This window comes from Corvus moneduloides, chromosome 7 (genome assembly GCF_009650955.1).
Source record: "Corvus moneduloides isolate bCorMon1 chromosome 7, bCorMon1.pri, whole genome shotgun sequence".
In the NCBI taxonomy this organism is placed as follows: domain Eukaryota; kingdom Metazoa; phylum Chordata; class Aves; order Passeriformes; family Corvidae; genus Corvus; species Corvus moneduloides.
The window spans coordinates 29750370-29772171 of record NC_045482.1 but is presented as its reverse complement, the minus strand read 5'-3'; the positions used below and the strand labels follow the sequence as shown (position 1 = coordinate 29772171).

The 21802-nt window shown below is 41.3% G+C and overlaps 1 protein-coding gene across 12 annotated transcripts in view; it reads right to left on the bottom strand.

Annotated features, from left to right (window-relative positions):
- The window catches only part of KALRN (kalirin RhoGEF kinase), a 483321-nt gene that overhangs the window by 134782 nt on the left and 326737 nt on the right, over window positions 1–21802 (bottom strand). For 11 of the 12 annotated variants that reach the window (XM_032115344.1, XM_032115348.1, XM_032115337.1 and 8 more), the window contains 13 exons: window positions 20902–21120; window positions 17916–18065; window positions 16861–16975; window positions 16382–16497; window positions 15695–15817; window positions 13171–13353; window positions 11998–12116; window positions 10737–10803; window positions 9998–10107; window positions 8195–8264; window positions 6421–6510; window positions 1457–1549; window positions 1015–1126 (listed from right to left, as the gene is read on the bottom strand). In XM_032115344.1, the coding sequence (XP_031971235.1) occupies window positions 1015–1126; window positions 1457–1549; window positions 6421–6510; window positions 8195–8264; window positions 9998–10107; window positions 10737–10803; window positions 11998–12116; window positions 13171–13353; window positions 15695–15817; window positions 16382–16497; window positions 16861–16975; window positions 17916–18065; window positions 20902–21120 (1567 nt within the window). The remainder of the gene's footprint in view (window positions 1–1014; window positions 1127–1456; window positions 1550–6420; window positions 6511–8194; window positions 8265–9997; window positions 10108–10736; window positions 10804–11997; window positions 12117–13170; window positions 13354–15694; window positions 15818–16381; window positions 16498–16860; window positions 16976–17915; window positions 18066–20901; window positions 21121–21802) is intronic. The other variant, XM_032115338.1, reaches the window with a different exon arrangement.

The window sequence follows — 21802 nt, the reverse complement described above, 5'->3', positions numbered from 1 at the left end:
CTTCATATTCTGAAAGGACAATAATGGGTATCCATTGCCTCAGTGAAAATACTTTCCTTTTTTTCCTATTGCAATGATGTAATTACTTCACCAGGCGCAAATACCTCATATGTGCTAAATAAGGCTACTGCTGAAGTGTAGTAAAAATTGCTCAAAAATTAATATTATGAAGGTTTCGCTGGTGGTTTCTGCACACAGAACTGCATTGCAAGAAATCCTATGCACTTCATTATTCAGTTTGCCCTTCTGCAATTTTAATCACCTGGGCTTATTGTGCTGCCTGGCTACCGGCACCAGTTCCTTTTTTCACTTGTTTTAGTACTCTGCTTGTTCCTTGGTTTTCCTCAAGCCAGGCTGGAAATTATTTTCCTAAGCCAAGAAAATGTGTGAGACACAATAAAGCATCTCAGTCCAGCATAAAATTTTTACATTTTAGAAATACTCCACACAATAATAAGCCAATAAAAGACTTCACTTTGTGCCAATCAAACTTTTATTTCCTGTAGTTTTAAAGTATTTTTTTAAATACTTCTTTTTAAATCTTTGGCATAATTATGCTAACATTTTGAAACACAAGCTGTTTTGACTCAGAAAATCAGAACTTTTGAAATGCTGAAACAGTATTTAGAAATGTTTTCATCCAATAATTGTTACAGCTGCCAGCAGCTAAACTGATACTGTTTCAGGAGGGGATTTTTTCGTTTAATGGAGAAGGAATATTTTAGCTAAATATATATACGTACATTGCATATGCATATTCATACACACACACACATATGTATATTTATACAAACACAGAAGATATAGATAAATAACCATCCCCCCCCCAGAACTTCCTAGCCAGCTTTATTCTTTCAAGACTTTTGGAGAAATACCAGGAAAGAGCCAGGAGGTACCTAAAAATTATGATGAAACAACAGTATTGCTACAGTCAACCTCTGCTAAATTTCACCACAAGTTACAAACAAACTTAATCTCTCAGCAGGTCCCTCCCCTGCCCTGGCCCCTGCCCACCTTCCAGCATGCTGACGTGCATTGCATCGTTGGCCTTCTTTGGGACACTGAGCATCACTTCCAGACCATCCTTCAGCTCCCCTTTGCCCTCCTCACAGCAGGTCAGCAGTTCCTAAGAAGCAAGGCAGACACCCATAAACAAACTCTGATGAAGGTGGTGCCTTCACACCCAACTGTGCTACTAGGTATGTGCAGCTGCTTCAAGACAGGAGAAAGCTGAACTGCAGCAAACCCCACTGTGGGTGCTCACAAATAGTGGGGGTCAAATGGGAACAACTATAACACAAAACCAAACAAGGTGCCCTCAATGGAGACTGTGCACTTGGAAGCTTTCTGGGGACTTATGCTTACGGGTCATGAAGCAGCTCCCTTAAGCATAAGGTGACTCATTACACCTGTGAAGTGCTCTGCACAAGCTGATCTGTGCAGCTCACTGAGCTACCTTCAGTAGGAGTTGGTATTTTGTGATCCTCTGGACAGGCTTGATTAAATAAGAAGAGATGGAGTTGGCCAGCCCATGCCTTTGCTGGATTTCCTAGAAGGGATAAAAACAGCAGTCAGTCATGGAAAACTATTAACCCTCTGCCAGACAGAACCACCCATAACTAATTTTAGCTCTGGATCCCTGCATTTCTATGTTTAGTCTTTTAACTCTCTTTAAGCTTGCATGCAAGTAAGTGTGGTTTCAGAGAGCCTAGCAATAAACTTCAGAGTCCCCCTAAGGCCACTTAAACTGCAGGGTCCCTCTGCAAGTCAAGCTAAAGCTCTCCTGAGTAAACAGGCCTTGATTTAAGTATGACTTACCTGTCATGTCATTTGGTTTCCCCTAGCTATGAAGGCTGAAAGCAGAATCTTAATATTCAATTAAACTGAAGTGACATTAAATTAAATTGCATGAGTAGGGTGTAATTTAGCTGTCTAAACATAGGCATCGAGTCCCATTTGAGAGCCCTGGGGTAGCTGAAATATCCACATGGGAATAACAGGTCTGACACAGTGCTGACAGACCTGCTCTGCTCTGAGGTGGCACCTGGGAGCCAGGAGAGATACCCTTTATGATACCTGTTACAGCACTGAACACTTCTGTTTTGTCACCTGAACCTCACCCAAAATGTCTGGGCTGATCAGTGTGATGTGCTCATGAATTTCTGGAGACATCACAGAGAGGCACCTGCTGAGGGCTACAAAGGACCCAGCTGCCTCCTCCCAGCTGTTCTGGGGGGAGTTAGGAGCTCCTGAAAATCCTACAGGACCCTAATGGACATATTTAGCATCTAAAAGATTCCAAACTCATGCCCTACAGGGGCAGATTCCCTGCTGAAATAGAACAGATTGGAAACCCTTCTCTGGAAACCCAGGGTCTCTGCCAGGCCCTGGGCATGCCTTGCCTCGCTCCTGGCCACCAGGAAATCCTTGATTCCTAAGGAAGCAAACGGAAAAGGGGAATGGGACTTTTCTCCAGCTACTGGAGTGTAAATTTGAGACTGTAAAGTGAAGAAGTTAAGGAAGATGAAGGGGGAAGAGCTGCCAAGAACAGAGATTTTCTTTCTGTATACAATCTGATTTTCTGCTGAGTACTAGTGAGGTTACTGCTTCTTTTTAGCTCCAGTGTTTGTCTTAATGCTGGGATGCAAAAGCATGCACTATTCACACAATGTACCAAAAGATGTTTGGTTTGCTGGTTTGATTTTTTTACTAGACAAGTTGTTTGGGTTTTTTTTTTTAATAGCTCTGGTGACATGAACAAGACCCAAAAGGGAAGGGGCTCTGTTTGGGGGTTAATGGAGTTCACACGAAGCTGAGTCACAGCTTACACAGGAACTGTGCCTGCAGAGCACATGGCTGGGACTCAATTCATAACTGCAGCAGCCAGCAAGACCTCGGCCATGGCTGTGAACTTCCTGGTGCTGGCAAAGTACAGTTGTTTTTGTAGGATCCAAGTAATAGAATTAGCAGGGCATGCTCTCAGCAAGATGCCTCCCCTTTGGGCACTCCTTGATCTGCCAGGATGCTCCCTGGTCAGACTGTGCACAGACACAGTGGGTTGGTGGAATGACATTCAACAAGTGCACTACTGGGAAGGGACAGTCTCCCTGCAGCTCCTCCCTCTGGTCCCTGAAGTGTCAGATAAGAAGGCAGCCTGCTGGAGTGTGTCTTGGGGGGTGTCTTGGGTTGGCTTTGTGACATTTGGAGAGGTCTGGACTCACTGAGGGCAGAGCTACAGGTGAGAGAGGTCTGTGCAGCAGAGAGCAGGCTGAGCAGACGTCTCACACATCTCTGAGGAACAGGAAGCCCAGAGGTGTCTGAGCCTTGAAGCAGCTGGCAAGTTTCAGAAGCAAGCTCGACACAGGGCTCTGTGCTCTCCACTTTGCCCTGCTTCTTGTTTAAAGCAAGCTTGGTTCACATTAAAGTGCATCACCATAGCTCACAACTTTATTTATTCCTAAGGTGGAAAAGTGTCCAAGGGCCTGGAAGAAATGAAGGCACATCACAGACAGCGTGTGCTGGCAGCTGTGCATTGCAAACCAGGTGAGCTGCAGAGCAGGAAGAACACATAGTCTTACATGCAATGACAGAATCCCAGAAAAAACCCAAAAATATTCTTTGTGTAGGGCAGCACAAGATCCTCAGAAGTCCTTGGATGGACAACATGGAGACAGGAATACTTAAACAAAATTTCACACCATAAAAATTGCTGAACCGGCCATGAAGCAATGATAACATACCCAAATTTTGTATCAAATATCCAGAGATTCACACATTTAGGTGTCATCTAGTTGTGTACAGTTGGTTGGTAGGAGAACAAACTGCATCCTGAACTGGGTACACAGACCAAAGACATGCTAAGTAGACTGGTTCAGCATTACAACTCCCATGAAACATTTAGGTTTTGTCATGCATGACACAAATGTGACGAGCAATTCCAGAAAAAATATTAGTAAGGAGAAACTGAGCCCCTTTGTTTGTGCCTCTGCTCATTTCCTGAGGGACATTGTGAGAAATTGTCCAGGAACTCTCATCCATGCAGAAACACCATGCTCTGCAATGCTACCAAAGTCAATGAACTTTACCATGTTCCATGCTGGTCATGCAAATCAAAAGTGCCCTGTGGCTTCTTGAATACAAAACCCGATCTTTTCCAAGATTCAAAGCAAAAAAAAGTATTTCAAGTAGCAGAAGCATGTACATGGCTCAACCAAACTCTGTCCCAAAGATCGAAGCTTGCTTAAATAAAGACACTAAAATCAACATGATTACCTCAGTAATATGCTGATTCTACCAATTGAAGTTGACAGCTAACATATGTTGGTAATCAAAAATATACCTTGCTAGCCTGAAGTATATGGTATTACAAATACTAAAATTTGCTAAACATGGCAGGCATCATTTATCTTTGAAACTACCGAATAAAGAACACAGTTTTAAGTAATGATGAACAGGACAGACACAAAAACTGAAAGAGTGAAATTAGTAAGTCTACTGCAGTTAAGTCAGAATAAGCACACTATTTTCATTCCCTGTGCAATTTCCAGCTAACATAACCATACCAACACCTTCTGAATTTTACAAACAAAGCACCATCTATAGGGAAGGAAGATGGTAATCTTTATGCTTTATTAGACTAATGCTGCAAGATGAACTAGGCATGTTTCATAGTTGAGAGTTTGTGCATTGTTTTTCCACCTGTCTCAACTGGTTCAATAAAATAAATTGCTTTTCTCTACAGACATTGCTTCACTTACATCCTAAGAACATCCCAGCTCTAAGCACGGCTCGTAATTCTCTTCAAATTTTTCAAATGAGCTATGTCACCTATCTTTGCTCCTTCTCCTAATTAGTCAACCCTTACAATAAGCCCTGTAGCTGCAAGTTTTCCATGGACTTGAAGGGTTCAAACAAATTACTGGGACTGCTTGCTTTCATCTCAAAGGTGGCTTTCTATGAAAGCTTATGAAATTTGAGGAACACTTGCGATTTTCAAGCAGGCTTCTTACTACAGGGTGTTATTCTAGATAATTCACTCTCATCATCAGGGTGTTTTGGGAAATTCCAGGTTCTGCCTGGAAGAAAAGAACCAACTATTTTCTCTCTATTCCTTGTCAGGCTGTCCTGTCCCACTACTGAACCACTGTCACTCCAAGAACAAGGTAAGGAGGATCTACAGGTACTTTGCATTACCTTAGTCCCTCACATTGAGTGCCTCCTTGAGGCTTTTTGGGGGGACAGACAGCTTTCTCTTTTTGCACAGGCATCACTGGGTGGCCCAGCACCTATGGAAGGCAAACACCTGCCCCTGGCAAAACAGCAGATGCTGACACATGAATATTCACTACGAAGCAATATCAGGCAGCTTTCCAGCCCATACAGAGAGCTGGAGTGGAAAAGCTGAGCAGAGGAAACGCTTTTAACTTGTGCAAACAGCACTGACGGACACCTAAGGCGGCTCCGAGCCTCTACGAGTCGCAGACCAGCACAACCCATTCAACAGGCTCAAGCGCCATCTCCTGGAAAACCCCCTTCAGTTCCATTCGACTGCTAGACCATTCGGTAGTTGGGCAAAACGTGTTCATCACTTTTCCTGTGGCTCATGGGAGACCTTTTGGTGTCGAGTGAGACTGAAATGCTACAACCATTGGCACATACAAACCCCAGAGGAGCTGCTGTAGGTCAGCTGCCAACTCCATCACAGCGTGGATCCTGCTGATCCTGTTACATTTTTGAACAGTTTCAATGCTTTTGAAGAGAGGTCCTTGCACCTTTTTTTTTTTTTTTTTTTTTTTTCAGAAAGGCAACTAGTTAAAGCTATACGGCAGTAGACAAGCACGGCAAAATGGATGAGGAAATAAGAGGAAGAACTTAGTTCCAATGTACTCAAAAACTTTAAAGATTTTTCTCAGCCTACAAAATTGGAATTGGAGCCTAAAAACATTTATCACTGGGTGTAGAGCTTGTATGGGAAATACATACATTGTCTAATTGGAGTCAATGGAGTTCCTTATTAGCACAATGAAGTAAATGGGGAATAGGCTGGGTAGAATTGGCAGAACAGAAGGACAAGATCTCATTTTAGATTTAGGGATTTCAGGTCACAAAATACAATGGAATCTGAGGTTTTCATTTTACCACTAAACCCAGAAACAGAGATGACATCTAAACTAGGTCTTTAGGAAGGATTTGGTAGGAAAAACACCCAAAGGTTCCCATAAGAATGTGTGTCTGCCTGCCTCAGCACACTGATGATCACACACCACACCACAGCCTATCAGTTCTCACAGCATGTGATATTTGCAGTGGAACGAAAAACCCAAATGCCGAGGCACAGAAAGGAACCCACTCCTCAAGTGTGAAAAAGAGGTGGTTTAGCTGCACCAGGTGTGTAGCAGGAAAACAGCAACGGCTGCTTACATCAAAGAAAGTCCCTGCATGTTCCAGGATGAGCTGGCTGGAGTCAGGCTTGTTTTTGCAGTAGGTGACATACATCTGAAATTTATCTGCCTGTGAAAACAAACATCAAAGGAAAAGCAAGATAAGCTATTTCTCTGCTCCCACAGGTTTTTATTAAGGCACACCAGGATAAATACAGGTGACAACTCTCTCCCACACACCCACCACCACCCCCCTGCCCTCACACCCTGCCACCAAGAAACACAGGAACTGTAAATTAAGAACAGAAGACTTTAAGGTTCATACCTTACCTGAGTAGTTCTGAGGGCTGTGGGAGGCTTTCTTTAACAAGTATCACAGAGGGAAGGCCTAAAACTTTAATCTAGCTGTAAAATAATTTCTAAGAGCTCTAATGGCGTTACACAAGAGTTTGAAGGTCTCAAAACTCAGTCATGAAGTGTTGACTATCACCTACTTGCAGATAAAATCAGTCTAGAAACTGGGCAAGTGTTTAAATCTAGTTTAAACTGGCTCAAGCCAACATTTATTACTTGAAATTTGTGACACTTGGCCCAGACTTGCCTTCCCTACCTTGATTCAAACTTCAATGTCTCAATTTTTATGTTGTGCTAGGAGTGTTTTGCATTTTATTTCCTAATTTGTTTACTTCCAAGCAGAAATTAAAAGCATCTGTGCATTCCCACCTCTTATTACCGTACTCTGGTCTCAAGAAGAGGGAGGCAAATAAAAGAGGAGGATATTTTCCTTTTACTGCTATTGCATTTTTTATTTCAGGTATCGAAAGAGTAGGATTCTGCAACTGGGCAGGCAGCTTTGTAGGTATGTCTGTAACCACACACACAGCTCTGGACAGGTACCTTTGCTGAGATGATGCTGTAGTATCTTAAAAGAACCATGAAGATCTTGCACAGAATGATACATAAATGCATTCACCTTTCCTATACAGGTAACCTGTTCTTTGTAAACAAAATTTCTGCATCCATTTCATCAAGACCTGTGACGTGTTTTTAAATTAAAAGCCCATCTGAAATCATCTAAACATGCTAATTTTTTGGATAAGTGAAAATACTCCATAATTACTCTTAAAATTCTAATTCCTAGCTTTGATATATGAATAAAATCATCAGACAAAACACAAAGATGGCTGACTTGACTGGTAAATACTTTGAAAAGGGAACAGCTTTCATACTGATAAATTACTGTAGCCAATTCCCAGAGCCTCCTATGCTCAGGAAGACACTTCACATCAAGATTTCAAAGTCCTGTTGGAAATTATCCTGGCATTGCATAATGGAATGAGAGAGCACGGTGGCTCAGAAATTTGACACTAATTTCTGGAGGAAAAAAGTCAATAAAATATGTTCTTCATACCTTTGTGGAGTTCTCATGGCATGACTAAAATTCCTTAGGGAAGGTATATTAAGAGTTTAAATGTCTGCCCTCCCAGGTCCTTTCACAGGGAAATGAATGTCACCCCTAAAAACAGGTTTGGTTGATGAAGTTCTGCTAAACAGAAACCAGCAGAGGTAAAATAAAAGCTGTGCTGGTCAGTGCAGGACAAGGAGAGGGGCTCTGGAAAGCCTTCACACTACTGCTGAGAAGGGTGGAACCTTCCATGCTGGGGCAGGTGAAGGACAAAGCAGTTGTAGCTCCAGACTAGCTCCTAATCTCATTTATCACTGGGGACATAACCCTTGCACCTATTCCCAGCTTGTTCCCATCTGTGTTGGAGGAATTAATCTGAATAAATAATGAGAAGCAGCAGCCTCATTACCCAGGTGACGAAGCAGTGGCCCACATCCTCAGGCAGTTGTTCATATTTCTCCAGCTCTTTTAGAAAAATGCTGAAAAAAGAAGACACCAATGTAATTATTTACAGTCACATACCAGGAGATGCAGGATAACCAATGAGTTAATCAGTGCTAATGATCAATACTTGTATCTTGATTATGAAGCTACTCAAGTGCCCAGCCAGTGGAAAAAGTGTCTCTTGCCAAGGTGTGCTTTGTTTTTTGAGTACAGTCATGCCTGACTCCACTAGAAAGGAAATAGAGGCAATCCCTAGTAGGGAGTCATCAGGTTCAGGACTGTTCTATTTGAACACAGATCTTCAAAGAGTTGCTGTGTAATGGTTCAGAGGAAGAGCAAAAAGGGAAGCCCAAAGCTGCCAGATTTCAACACCCGACTCAGCACAAAGGACAGCAACTTAAGCAAGCTCAGCATTTCATATGTAAGTAGTAAACTTCCAAAATACAGATTATTTTAATCAACTCTCTCTCAACAGCTTGTACCACAAGGGACACTTGTTTGCAGACAGAGCCCTGCACAACACCTGGGTGAAAAGAGGGATGTGAAACAGCTTCTTCAGCTGCTCCTCCTAGGACATGTTTCCTGGACCCTTCACCAGCTTTGCTGCCCTTCTTTGGACACAGATTCTGAATCAGGCTGGAGGATGACTTAACATCACCAGCCAAAGGAGAAGGCTGTGGAGGGGACAGGGGAAATTTATTTTAGTATTGCTAGAAAGAAGTTTTAGAGGAAAAAGGATTATGCAGAAGAACAGGCTGCAGGAGGAGAGGTCAGAGAAAGGAGAAATGAAAGCAGTGAGAAGCTGTGGGACATGACTGAGGGCTGGAGGGATGGTAGATGGGAACATGGGAAAGCCAAAAAGGAGGGTAATCAGATGGCGTCAGTGAGGGTCACCAAAACAATAAATATAGCACCACAAAGAAAGGGGAAGTGGGAAAGCAATTGGTTGATCATAAGATAGTTTTAAATGGGAGAATATTTGTCTGTATGGCAGGGTAATTCTTGTGGGATGGAAGTCAATTCATCTATTATTTAAAGGCTTTTCTAATGTATTATGTAGCTTGAATCTACAATCTTGACATGCTTTGAAGCTGCTCACACAAACGCATGCATATGGCACGCTCTGCTGGGCCATATTATGTGATGCCACGTTTATCTGGCTGGAGCACTTGAAATGTCCCAGAACTTGAACAGGGAAAGGTTCTCTGATATGTTTTTAAAACCATTTTGGTTTTGATGTGTACCCTGAAGACAGATTCGAAATTCAGACAGCCCTAAATGTTAAGTTTATAATTGTTGTTGCCTTCACATTATACCATGGAAACAACGTCCTCTAAGCTGATCTGGTACACAGTCTTATCTTAACAAGATGGAGTACTTTTAGTTACAGATTAAATACAGAAAGTCTCCAAGAAGTGGCAGAAAGCTACTTATTAACTCAGCTCACACCAACAATTCCCCTGTTTCCCCTCCATGTTTTCCAAGATCATATTTTTGACAGGCAAGTACCCAGACTAGATCTAGTGCTGTGAGATGGAAATCATGTATCAGACTGCAAAGCCTTGGTATAATATGACTTTAAGATTGTTAATCAGCTTGAAGGTGAAGTTTGAACTAAGTGGCAATTCATTTTTGTAAAATAAACAAAACAAGAAATTATTTTGCAAATCTGGATCATACTTTACACTCCCTTGTGCATTGTACTGTAGGTGTTCTCTGCAGATGCATTAAGTGCCTAAACATTAACAGAACTGTTAGGGAAACCTACTTGTTATGGAAGTCATATATTTCCTGAATATTGCCAAAGATGATGTGTTCTTTATTAAGGATTCCAGCTGGTATTTCTTCCACTCCACTTGTCATTTCCCAAAGGTAAGTCTGGAAGACACCAGAAACTCTTAATTTTGTGAACAAATGCAGTGGAAAAGAATAGATCTCCCTGTTTTATTGCCAAAGGCACAGGCTGAAAGGGAAGTATGTACTTCGAGATTAAATAAACAAGCTAAAAGCAAAAATTTTCCAGTGTTACAGAAAGCTCTCCGGAGAAATTCAAAGTGCTGACACTTTGAAGTTGTCTGAGAAAAAAGCAGAAACAGGGAAACAACACCTGTCTTTGCTGTCCACCTGATGGTGTCCAAAAACTGCAGGCAGAAACAGCTGAAAGATAAGCCAGATTTGCCACTTCAGTAGCATTAGATACATAAAAATCTCTGTCAGACTGTAGGAATATGAAAGCTGACAGATTTCACTGAATTACACTCTGTTTTTTGCCTTGAATATCACCATCCACTTTAGGAACAACCTGCTATACAGCTAGGCAAGGTATTTGACTGTGCAAATCCAGAAGTTTCTCTAGTATGAGATGATTCAAAGGAATAGATTTGAATCCTTAAGGAAATGCTCCATGCATCAATGTGCACGGCCTGTGCAGTTAAGTGAACACGCCCAGTGCAGAGGACAACGTGTGCTTCCAGGAAATACTGGAGGCCTCCTGGGCCATAACTTACCTCCAAACATTCGTGTAAATCCCTGACATAAGCTTTTTCTGTCTGCAGCAGCTCAGCCATAATGAATCTGAAAAAAAGGGACCATTTTAGGTGTTTTGGACATTATAATCACTTCTACAATGAACAGAAAACAAAACATCCTCCTGTTGTTGTAAGGAAAAAGGGTGTTTTCACCCTAGACCTTCAGCTGCCTTACAGTGCACTTTTCAGGTCAAGAACTGAAATGCCACTTCATACTCCAGTCCCTTGTAGGGTTATTTTCTAAAAGTCTTTTCCGTATAAAATCCTATTAAGTTGTATTTCTGCAACCTTGAGTCCATGGGATTTACCATTTACATGCCTATTCTTAACTATCATCTGATTCCCAGAATATTTTCCACCCAGGGTTAAGAACTTGTGATTCACCAACAACATTTGCATCTTTGCTGACAGCCAGTGGGAAGTCACCCTAAAACTAACTTCAGAGGCAATACAGATGGATTTAAGAGACACCACTACTTTGAAGAGACTTCAACAGCTTGGTATCTGACCAGAGAAAATCCAGACGCTGGGAAATGCAACAGTGGCATCTGTAGAGCCTCAGGCTGGGCCCCTCAAAGTTGAAATTCCCAATGTTTTGCAAATTTGCCACAGGCAGACCAAGAGTAACATTTCCAAAAGTAAAAGTGGTTTCTTATCAATCACGCATTGTAGTGACAATTTCAGAGGACTGAGAAATACTCTTCCAGTATTCTTACACAAAAAATAAGACAAAATAACATGAAAATGGACTGTTTATAGATTTAAGCGCAACAAGCACTTTTCAAGTATCCCTTCTAGCATGAACTATTTCCAGTTCTCTCAGTCCTACGCTTGCTGAAATTTGATCCTGAACTTCAAGTGAACTCCTGCGTCACTGATGTTTAGATAACACTTAGACATCTAAAGATGTTCTTTATTTTTTCCTGCTAATTTTACTTTCTACATATAACCAGAAAGAAATTAGCAACTCCACAACATCAGGTTTAATCCAAGTGTTTGACTCACTACTTTCCCTTTCCAAAAGTAACTTCTGATTAAAACCAAAAGAAATTCAACCTTTATGTTCTGAAATTCTGTAACCTACAAGTATCAACCTCTACCCTACACCTGTAGACTTATCTTGATAACTCTGCAGCTGGAAGGAGTTCTAGGACTGCCAGTCAGTTCTGGTCATGGAAGTATCACAGAATCATTCTTTATCAGATAATGTGCCATGCAGACAGAGTGTTTGGGAACATACTCTTTCTTTCTGGCTGACTTCCTTTTTTCTTCATTGACTTCATGATTTGCGTCTCTCAGCTTTACCTCCCGGTCTGAAAGACTTGCTGGAATGATATCGAGTTCCAGGTCTTTGTTATCCTAGGAAAAAACCAAGAAATACAGAGCTTAACTTCATTGTAATCCCACTGTTGTGTAAAGTGCAGCATGTTCATGAGATCAAAGAGGTAAAAAGGGACAAAAGTAAGATAATATCAAAAAGAAGGAAATTCAGAAAGAAGTAGTACTGTGAGAAGTATGGTGGTGAGAGAGAAATCTTAAAAATTATCAACAATATTCATTGTAATCTTCACTGTTACTCCTAACCTGGAATTGGTATTGATAAAGTCTAAATTACCTTACTCCTTCATACCTAAATTAGTTGTCTAGTATGGGACTTCATAAAAAACAGTCTGATAAAGTAGAGCACCATGCAGAGACAACTTTCAGTGGCCATTTACCACGGAATACCTTTCCAGGCTGTGGTTAGAACTCTGTCTAAACCAGAGACCCTACAAGGAACAGCGCAGTTAAAGTATCATGAAGGTGTGAGGGAATTTATTCCTTATTTGTGATACTTAATTACAAAGAGTCATTGACTGAAAGGTTTTGAAGTGTTTCTGGTTCTGGCACTCTCCCTTAATACTACGGCCAGAGAATAGCAGGAGATCCTAATTTTTGCTTCTTATGATGCTCTATTTCACCTAAAAGAGTTCAGAGATGAGGTTGGGGATCAATTGTTTATGTTAGTTACAAGATTAGAGAATGACAACTTAGAGTCAAAGTTTGAGTGTGATGCAAAATAATGGTGTGGGAGCAGGATTTATGATTTATACCAAAATCAACACAGATTTTTATTCAAATAATTTATTCCCCCCCACCCCTGAAAGCTGTATGGTGTCCTGATAAACAGTGCAAACATTTGTTTAGAAAATCTTTCTGATCTTCATCTCTCTCCTCCTCACATCACTGACCTACCACAGAAAAACCCTTTAACCCTTTCTCTCCAGAAGCACTTCTGAGCTTGGCCAGGTAGGCTGGCTGAATTTTCAGTGTTTCTAACGGGCACATGAAAACCTACAGCACTCATACCACAGACTTCACCTTCCTCTGTGACTCTGGTATAAAACCCTGACAGGACATGGTTTTACAGTACCTCTGGGTTGATTCCAAGGGCTTTTTCCAGGGAGTAGCGGTATTTCCCCATCCTGAGAGAGAAGTCCCGGTAGCGCTTGTCAACGGTGGTGACCCACTTCCTAATTTCGGTGGCATGTATGTGTCCTTTTTCTACAAAGCTGTCAGCCAGCTGGATGAGGAGCTTCACTTTCTCCTTTGTTTGCTGCCCAAAATACGGTCCTTGGTTATGTTTTATTACTGTTTCCTTTGCTTTTAACTCACACAGCAGTCCAAAGAAGATCACAATTTTTATACATCATTAGAGAGTGTCTGTACTTCATCTTATACAGAATCAGACATTTTAAACTTTTTCAGTAGGAAAAGGAATGACATTTTTATAAGGACACTCATGCAGCTGAAGAAGATAGAAAAAGTCAAGTTTTTGAAACCCCGCAGACACAAACATATAAAGCATGTTGGAAGTTAGACAAGCCTCTTTCCCATAAGCAAGAGCTTATTTTTTGTGAGCCTTGGAGAAGACAAGATTTAAAAATCACACCTCATAAAATACACCAAGTTACTCTGAGTCTATACCTGGTGGATCTGCAGATCTGTGTAGGAAGGTCATTAATACACCACATACCAGCCCAGGAAGTGATTTTGAGTCATTACTACTCTGTTTCAAAAACAAACAGAATTTAAATCCAAACTCATGGTCTACCATAAAATCCTCCATCGGTATTTTAGGTCCAGTTTGAACATTACCAGCTAAAAGATGCCTGAACTCCAAAGCACACACTGAGCCCCCAAACCTTCCAGAGGTCTTTTCTATTCCACTTAGGCTCTAACTGCCCCTTAGTCAAAACTGGCACAAATGATGTAGTTATAAACTTTAGCTCTGATTCCAAATCTATCCCAGGAAAGGAGGCACTGGCAAGCTTCTTGCCAAAGATAGAGAGGACTTTCCACCATGCCTGAGGCAAGACACACTGTCAGATACTTGACTTATCAGTGATCTGACCACAAATGGTCAAACACACGTCAGACCAGAAAATATCCAGTAGATTTCAAACACAAAACTAAATTCAAGAAATTTCACCACCATAATAGATTAACAGCTGAATCAGACATTATCCTAACAAATTAAATGAGTACCTAAGCAAGGCTAGGTATGGAGATGTAAAAATCTGACTTCCTGTCATGTTTAAAGGTTTTTCATTCCCAACAGCTACTGACAATTTTGCATTCCAAACAATCAGTTTGGCCAGAAAGTTACTGGGATCAGGAAGGCTTTCAGCTACAGGTTAATTTGAGAATAACATCAGTCTGGGAATGACATGCATTTACCAGATTGCACATGGCAGTGAAAATATTCTATGTCAGCAGTAGGAGCAGTAGGTCAGCCCGAGGGAGCAAGACTGGATGTGTCAGTGTAAGAAACAGCCAGTAATGTTTAATAACCAACAAGGTCTAAAATCCAATCCTAGGCTAAGTCAAGAGTCAAAATGATTTGGAAACTTCGTTATGAATTTGGATTATTATGATAAAAATTAAATCATGAACTAGAACGTCATTTCAGGTGGAGAAATTATGGGTGGCTAGAATTCAGAAGTAGTTAAAAGAATGTCGTATGTGTCCTGTCTGATGAAATTACCTTCCATCCACTGCTAGTTATCTCACATTTTCAGAAACATGCAAGCTAAGCTAAAAGAAGGGGACAAGAACACCACAAAGCCTTTGAATCAAACCCATACAAGCACGGAGAGCCTAACGAGGAATTTAAGGATTACAGAAGATCAATTTCAGGACACAGTGAAATGCAGCTACATAATACCAAAGCTGTGGTCTTCCTGCAGTCCAGCTCTGCAGTTTACATCCTTATCAGAGACTGTTAATACCCCTGTGGATTCACTGTCTGTGAATTACCTGTGGTTTGAATTAATTTTTCTGAAGCAGATCCAATCACCATTCCTCTGTAAACCCCACCAGATTTCCCAGAATTGCTCCATATAAATTAATATATTCTTGGTAATGCAGTTTTGTATTCAAAAATGTTCACCCCAGAGTTTAAAGACTCATCTATTTAAAGTACTTTGTTGGGATCAGCAGATTATTTCTAATGAGATAAATGATCATCTATGATCAACCCCACTAGAATTAGTGAGACAAATTGTGGTTTTAATGACAGAAGAAAGAGACTAGGAGTCCATCATGACCTTGGATGCGTTCAGATCAATTAGTCAGGCTATTCCATTCTGGAATGATTGTCTGAGGAGGGAATGTCTTTTTAGATTGCTCTGAAATCTGTATGCAAATGGACTTTCTCTTCCTTCTGATCAGAACAGAAATTTTTTATAACCTGTACTAACCAAGACAGAGAAAACCTCCTTTTTGTGCCTGTATCTTGCCAAAAGTTCTCAAAAGACATTTATCTTCAGGGCTAGGATTTTTAGAGAGCAACTATAAAATCAAGAGAAAATTATTACAGAGATCTAAGGCATTGAAACAGGACTATAAATACAGACTAAAGCAGATGGAATAATTAGATTAAAGTCACTGTTTACCTTGGCAGGTACTCTGAATTCCCCATATTCCTTCAGGAGTTCCTGAGTTTCTTCTGCTGATTCCCCTGTGGAGCTGTGAGTAGAGAGGTAATATTCGCCTGTTTCTTGGATCCAGTCTAAGGCCTGTGAATATCAAAAACGCCAAAGGAAAAACAAAACAAACAGTCTTTGTATTTCAAGAGCTAATCCTTGGACAAAAATCCCCCCTGACAAACAAAGAATATTAAATGCATTGGGACTTAATACTCTGTATACTAAAACACTTTCTAGGAACACATAAAAAGAATAAAATAATGAAAGCAGGTGGGAAAGGATACAAAAGGGTACTCTGTGTTTCCTAGAACAAAAAAGAGTGTAGGGAATTCTACCTATATACAGATAAACCTGCAGGGAAAGCAGTTTTCTCATTCAGAAATAGCTCAATAATACAAGTTTGCTCTTATATTTTTTTTCAAACAAATGAACGAATACAGAAATTAATCGGAGGTGACAAAAATACTCTATCTTGTTGTTGGGTTTTGGAATTGTCCTAAGTTGTTACAAAACCTATATTCACCATGTTTTCAAAGTTACAGTGTTTAAATACAACTTTGATTGCAACAGGAGCTCCACACAGAGGCATTACATGGATACAGGACATTTTACACACTGCCAGGACAGAAAGACAAGGTGGGGTTCTCACACTACCTGCTTGGCACTGCGCTCAAAGACAACGTATTGCTGGCACTGATCTAATCTCCGCTTCTTCAGGGTCCAGAAGTGAAGGACCCGATTCTCCCTCTGCAACAGCTCACTCAGAATGGCTGTAGGGCAAAGGAAAACATCTGCATGACTAGGGATTCTTTGACTGCATACAGAAATAAGCTATGAAATGCTGAATTTAAATACTTTGCCTGGACCTTGCTCCCAAAAGCAGAGCCCAAGATCGCACTTCTTAAAAACAAGCGTTGCTTCAAAGGGGCTGCTTAAAAAAAAATCTCCAAAAACCAAAAAACCCAAACCACATTCACAAGAAACCACCACAAAGCAAGTGTAGTTGCAGAGTGATCTGATAAAGGAAATGATGCTAGAACAGAGTTTGCCTTCTGAGCATGTTCACAGACTTTAGGATGACCACACTGCAGAGGGGGAGGCAAACCAGACCTTCAGTGCTGTCATGCACCAACCTTTGACCTGCTGCTCGGGCCCTCTGGTGTGGCTGGCCACTCCGGGCATGCTGACGTTGTTCCTGTGGATGTACTTGAGGAACACCTCGGCGTTCCTCCGAGCCAGGGTACAGGCCTAGGAAATACAGCCCCCACCAAAAAGAATCAGTAAAGACGAGCAAAGAAAGCAAGGGAGACCCACGGGACTTCTCTGCTTAAATTGCAAGGAGGAGTTCTTTTTCATCTGGGAAGATAATGAGAACTTCAGCTGAGTCAATAAACTCAGCTAATAAACTAACAGTCTCATAGATGTACTAAAACACGTGTAATGTTTAATACAGTGGTTCATTCTATATATTAAGGCAAATTAATGACAATAATAAAACTTGTTAAGAACTTGTTAAGAACTGGTACCTCACATGCTTTCTGTCTAAACAAATGCAACGCACCTCTCTAGAAAAGTACTCATTTCAAAAAATGCACAAATCTAGAGGCATAATTTCTTAAGCCTTGACTGCAAGTGTAGTTTCATGTTATGTATCAGTTTTAGTGGCAGGTGGGAGGCTGGCTGACAGTTCATTTGTCAGCCTGTCAGCTCCCCAGTTCTTCCAAAGCAGCACCTGGAAGGCAGGAAGAAATCTCTGTCTCCATCCTGGTGCTGCCTTGCAGGGAAAAAATTGCTTTGGTTGTTATTAGATCTTCAGTTATTGGCTTGGAGGACAAAATTTGAAATGCTGGATTGTTTGTACAAGCCAACACCAAAATGATGTATAATACCTGTCATTTATAATGCAATTTTAAGAACTGAACTTTGAACCAGCACAACAACTAACATCCTGCAAGTGCAATGCAAACACCACCTAATTGGTCTTGATGACATCTCTCTGAGATATGTATCGATAGTAATGCTTATTACCCCTGCTATAACAAAGTAAAACCAGCCTAGGGTTTACACAGCCAGCCAGTAGCTGAGCTGGAATTACACCTCAGAGTGTCCTCTCAAACTTACCAACACTGCTCTAAAGTGTCTACTTAATGGAGAGTTTTCCTGATTTACTAGAGAACTAAAATCAGACCTTGAGAAAAGCCTCCTTCTGTTCCAGGTGCTTGCTGATCAGAGGGATGACATGGTCTATCTCAGCTGCTGGTCCAAGTTTATCTCGGCCTCCACACCAGTCTTCATCCCGTCTGTATTCCTGCTCCAGACTCTCCAACACGCTGCACACCTGAAACATGCCCATAACACAACAACTCAGTTATCTACAGTCATAACCAGGAGCACATTCAGAAGTCTATGACCAATGACATTTCAAGTCTACCCTTCTTGTACTATGGGGCAATTGAGTATAAAACAGGCCCTAGACAAAGTTCTAGGTGTTTTTCTTACCCCTAGGGATCTTTACTGTTTGGGATACAGTTTATCTGGTTTAAGGCTGATAAATCATTCTTCTCTTCTAATGAATAAAGGAAGGAGAAGAAAAGGTTGAATCAAGGCAGGGGTTAGTCCAGCCACAGTGGATCATTTAGGAAACAATCCCTATTCTAGAATGAGTTTAAATCCTACTGAAGTCAAGGGACTTAACACATACTTAAAGGAAAGCACATGCTTAAATACTTTCCTGAAACAAAGTCTGAAGCTGGAACTAATTCTCTTCAGCTGCATTTTAGTTGCTCCCTATACAGCTTTTTTAAGGCTGATGGAAACCAATAGACATTAAATCAGTGTCACAATTTAGGTGGATGCAGGTTCTCTACTGCACAGGGCTCACACACATCTTCTGTCTTGGTAGAATAGCAGAACAGTGGAAATGAGGTAAATAAACCAACACAGCCTGGAAATTACGCAGTTGCCTCAGACAAGACTGAGTCCTTTTTGTTGCAGATCCTGAGAATACTCTCAGTGGCCTGTGCAGACACCACAAAAGTTTTCCAGGACATTTGGAACCTTCCTCTTCTTTCCCAGAGGGCTGTTCCTACAAACTCCACTGCTGAGATGATCCACTCAGTTATTGCTGACATCCAGGTAGCTATGTCCACTCTTTTCTTGCTCACTCCTGCAGCTTTCATATGAACACAGTTATAATTGAGGGGACCCCATGTGATTAAGAGCACAGTCTGAAGGAGACTCCAGAATTACCCACCAATCATCCCCACTATCACAGGCCATTTTTATGTTACTCTGATCAAGGGCACATCAAATTCCACTTTAAAACTGGTGAGTTGAGGTGAGCTGATAACTGATCCTGCTGCCAGGCTCATGCACTATGCCCTATGCAAGCATGTTATGCATTGGGCAATCTGAAATCATCTTGCTTGGATGCAAAACAGCATTCACCCTCAAACATTTAGTGGAGAGCAAGTGCTCCATGTGTTATTTCAGCACAGAAAAGCATTTCCATTTCACTTCTTGAAAACCTTGACATTTTATTGGACTTCGGTGATTTAAAGAATGAAAGTAAATGGACTGCCTGGGATTCACATCTTTCCAAAAAGAATTGTCCCTGCACATGCAAATATCATCTTTCTGTTAAAATGGTGAGAGAAGTGAATATAAAATGGGCTGTCAATAAAGTCAGAGGGAAACTGGGCTATTTGAAATCTAAGGCTCCACCACTTACATCAAGAATATAATATACTTGGGGAAGACAGGCATGAAAAAGTTTGGCTGGATGTGACACTCTCTCTGCTCTTTTAGCTGCTTTTTCTAGACACTCAGAGAATTCAGGATTCAGTAAATTATTCACTCCACTGTCAGGCAGTCAGGGAGCAGACCCTTAAGGACTGTAGATCAGCTGTGCAGCCCAAGAGAAGGTGACAGGTTTGCAGCATGAGTTCGTGAGCATTCAAAGACTGAGCGATCCCTGCCCTACACGTTTGCTGAATAGACACAAGCAATGAATGAACTGGTGGGCACTGCAGGGTGCTTGTCTGAGACTTTGAAACAGGAAGAGAGACTGAATTCATAAATTACTGGCTATGCATACTTTGGCCAGCACATTTAACTGCCAAAAGCTCTAATGAATCCCCTAACAGTTTTCATTTCTCACACTCCTCCATCAGCAGTAATTCATTTTGATCTTGAATGCCTCAGGGACTGTAAATCTGTTTGAAACTCTTCACAGTGAAATACATTAATTACAAGGAATGAATTCATCTTAAACAGTCTTAAAATACATTACACAAATGACACCAAGAAGTGGCCCAAGAATCAACTACAGTCTTCAAGTTAAGGAAAAGTACACTCTTTCCCTAATGACTTATCTAGTTGTGTTAAAAATCTTCCCATGTCTGGCTCTCTAATTGAGGACCTAACTGTGTGATAACAACAATAGAAAATGTCATGGCAATCACTGCTGCCTTTTGTGTAAAACCACAGGTTCCTGCAGTGTCCATGCTAACACCAACTGCCTGGCTGCAGTAAATGACATCAGGCGAGGCTGCTCGAGTAGCCACACTGTGACACTAATTCTCACTGACTACAGTATAAAGGGCACCTGCTTGTGCAAGGGATGAATAATCCCACCATGCCAGCAGCCAAGTGGAATGTGTTTTGCAATTCATGAACACCTGGAATGAAGTAGAGTTGTGCTAGCATATAATGGGTTCCTGCTGTAATTATCTGTGTTGCAGGTAGATTTAAGAGGAATCCCTTTGAATCTTGGCATCTTTTTAGTGAGGACATTGGCTCACAAAGTAACAATTAATTAATTGCAAGCGGTTCTCAAGGAAAAGCAGATTTATGTTCCTGAAAACTAAGTATCATGAGAACCTGAAACAAAAGTGGTGGGATTTCAAAAATTATTCCTGTTTGAAAGGGGAAAATTGAAAAAAAACCCAACAAAAATAACAACTTCAAGAATTGCATTGCTACATTGAAAACTTTAAGACGAAGGTAATTACAAACTGCTTGCTGCTCTCTTTTTGTCTTTTTCTTGGGGAGGGGGTTATGTTTTGTTTGGTTTGCGTTCAGGGTTTTTTTGTGTTACAATACTTGTCAAAGAAAGAATTTTAGTGATTCAGGCTTGGTTTGCTATGGCCCAGAGATGACACTGTCCAGCTCACCTGCTCAGAGGTTTTATAAAAGGCCACCGAGGCATTGACGAGTTTGAGCCTGTCCTCCATCTTCAGCATCAGCTGCTGCCAGTGCAGGGCCACCTTCTCAGCACATTCTCTGATGGCATCGGCATCATAATGTCCAGCCTGCAGCAACACTTCAGCCTTCTGCTGGACCTGCAGGGCACTCTGGTGTGTCTTCTGTAAGGAAGTGGCATGAAAGAGGGACTGTGTATGAGGGGAGGAAAGGGAGGTTGTACAGATGTGCCAGATGTATGGTAGAAAGGTGAAGTGAGGCGTGAGCATGGGGATGCGAGAGAGTGAAATATTTTCAGAGAGTTATCTTCAGTTAACAGTCACTTTCTGCAAAGCATTTTAGTTTCAGTTATTCACACACATTTGTAACATGTTATTAAAGCTTGGAATGCGTAAGCACTGCTAAGATGGGCTGGCTCTACTGGTCAGCCACTGCCCCTTTGGCAGAAACATGGGCTAAGTTCCCAGGGGTCCATTTTGACAGCTCTTGTGCTGAGCTCTCACCCAACCTCAGTGCTGACTGCATCCCACACAATCTGCAGACCCAAAAGCAAACTCTAAACAGTTGGCAAACTATGGGCCTAATCACCCTAATTTGGCCCTTGCCAGGCAGTTTACCTGGCATCAGCAGCTTTACTTGTGCAGTTGTTCTAAACATCAATCCCTGAAGATACAAAGATGTCTTAGTAAAGGGCATGAATTGTATCACAGATATCAGCCCCTACAAGATGCATTTCTGAAAGGCAGTTCACTCATACTGGAGATCAGACTTATGCTCCCACGTTTAAGGTCAGAGCTGGGGAGAGTCGAAACATTCCCTCTACCATTCCTCAGTTTACTCAGTAACCACTTCATAGGCAGGACTGAGTTACCT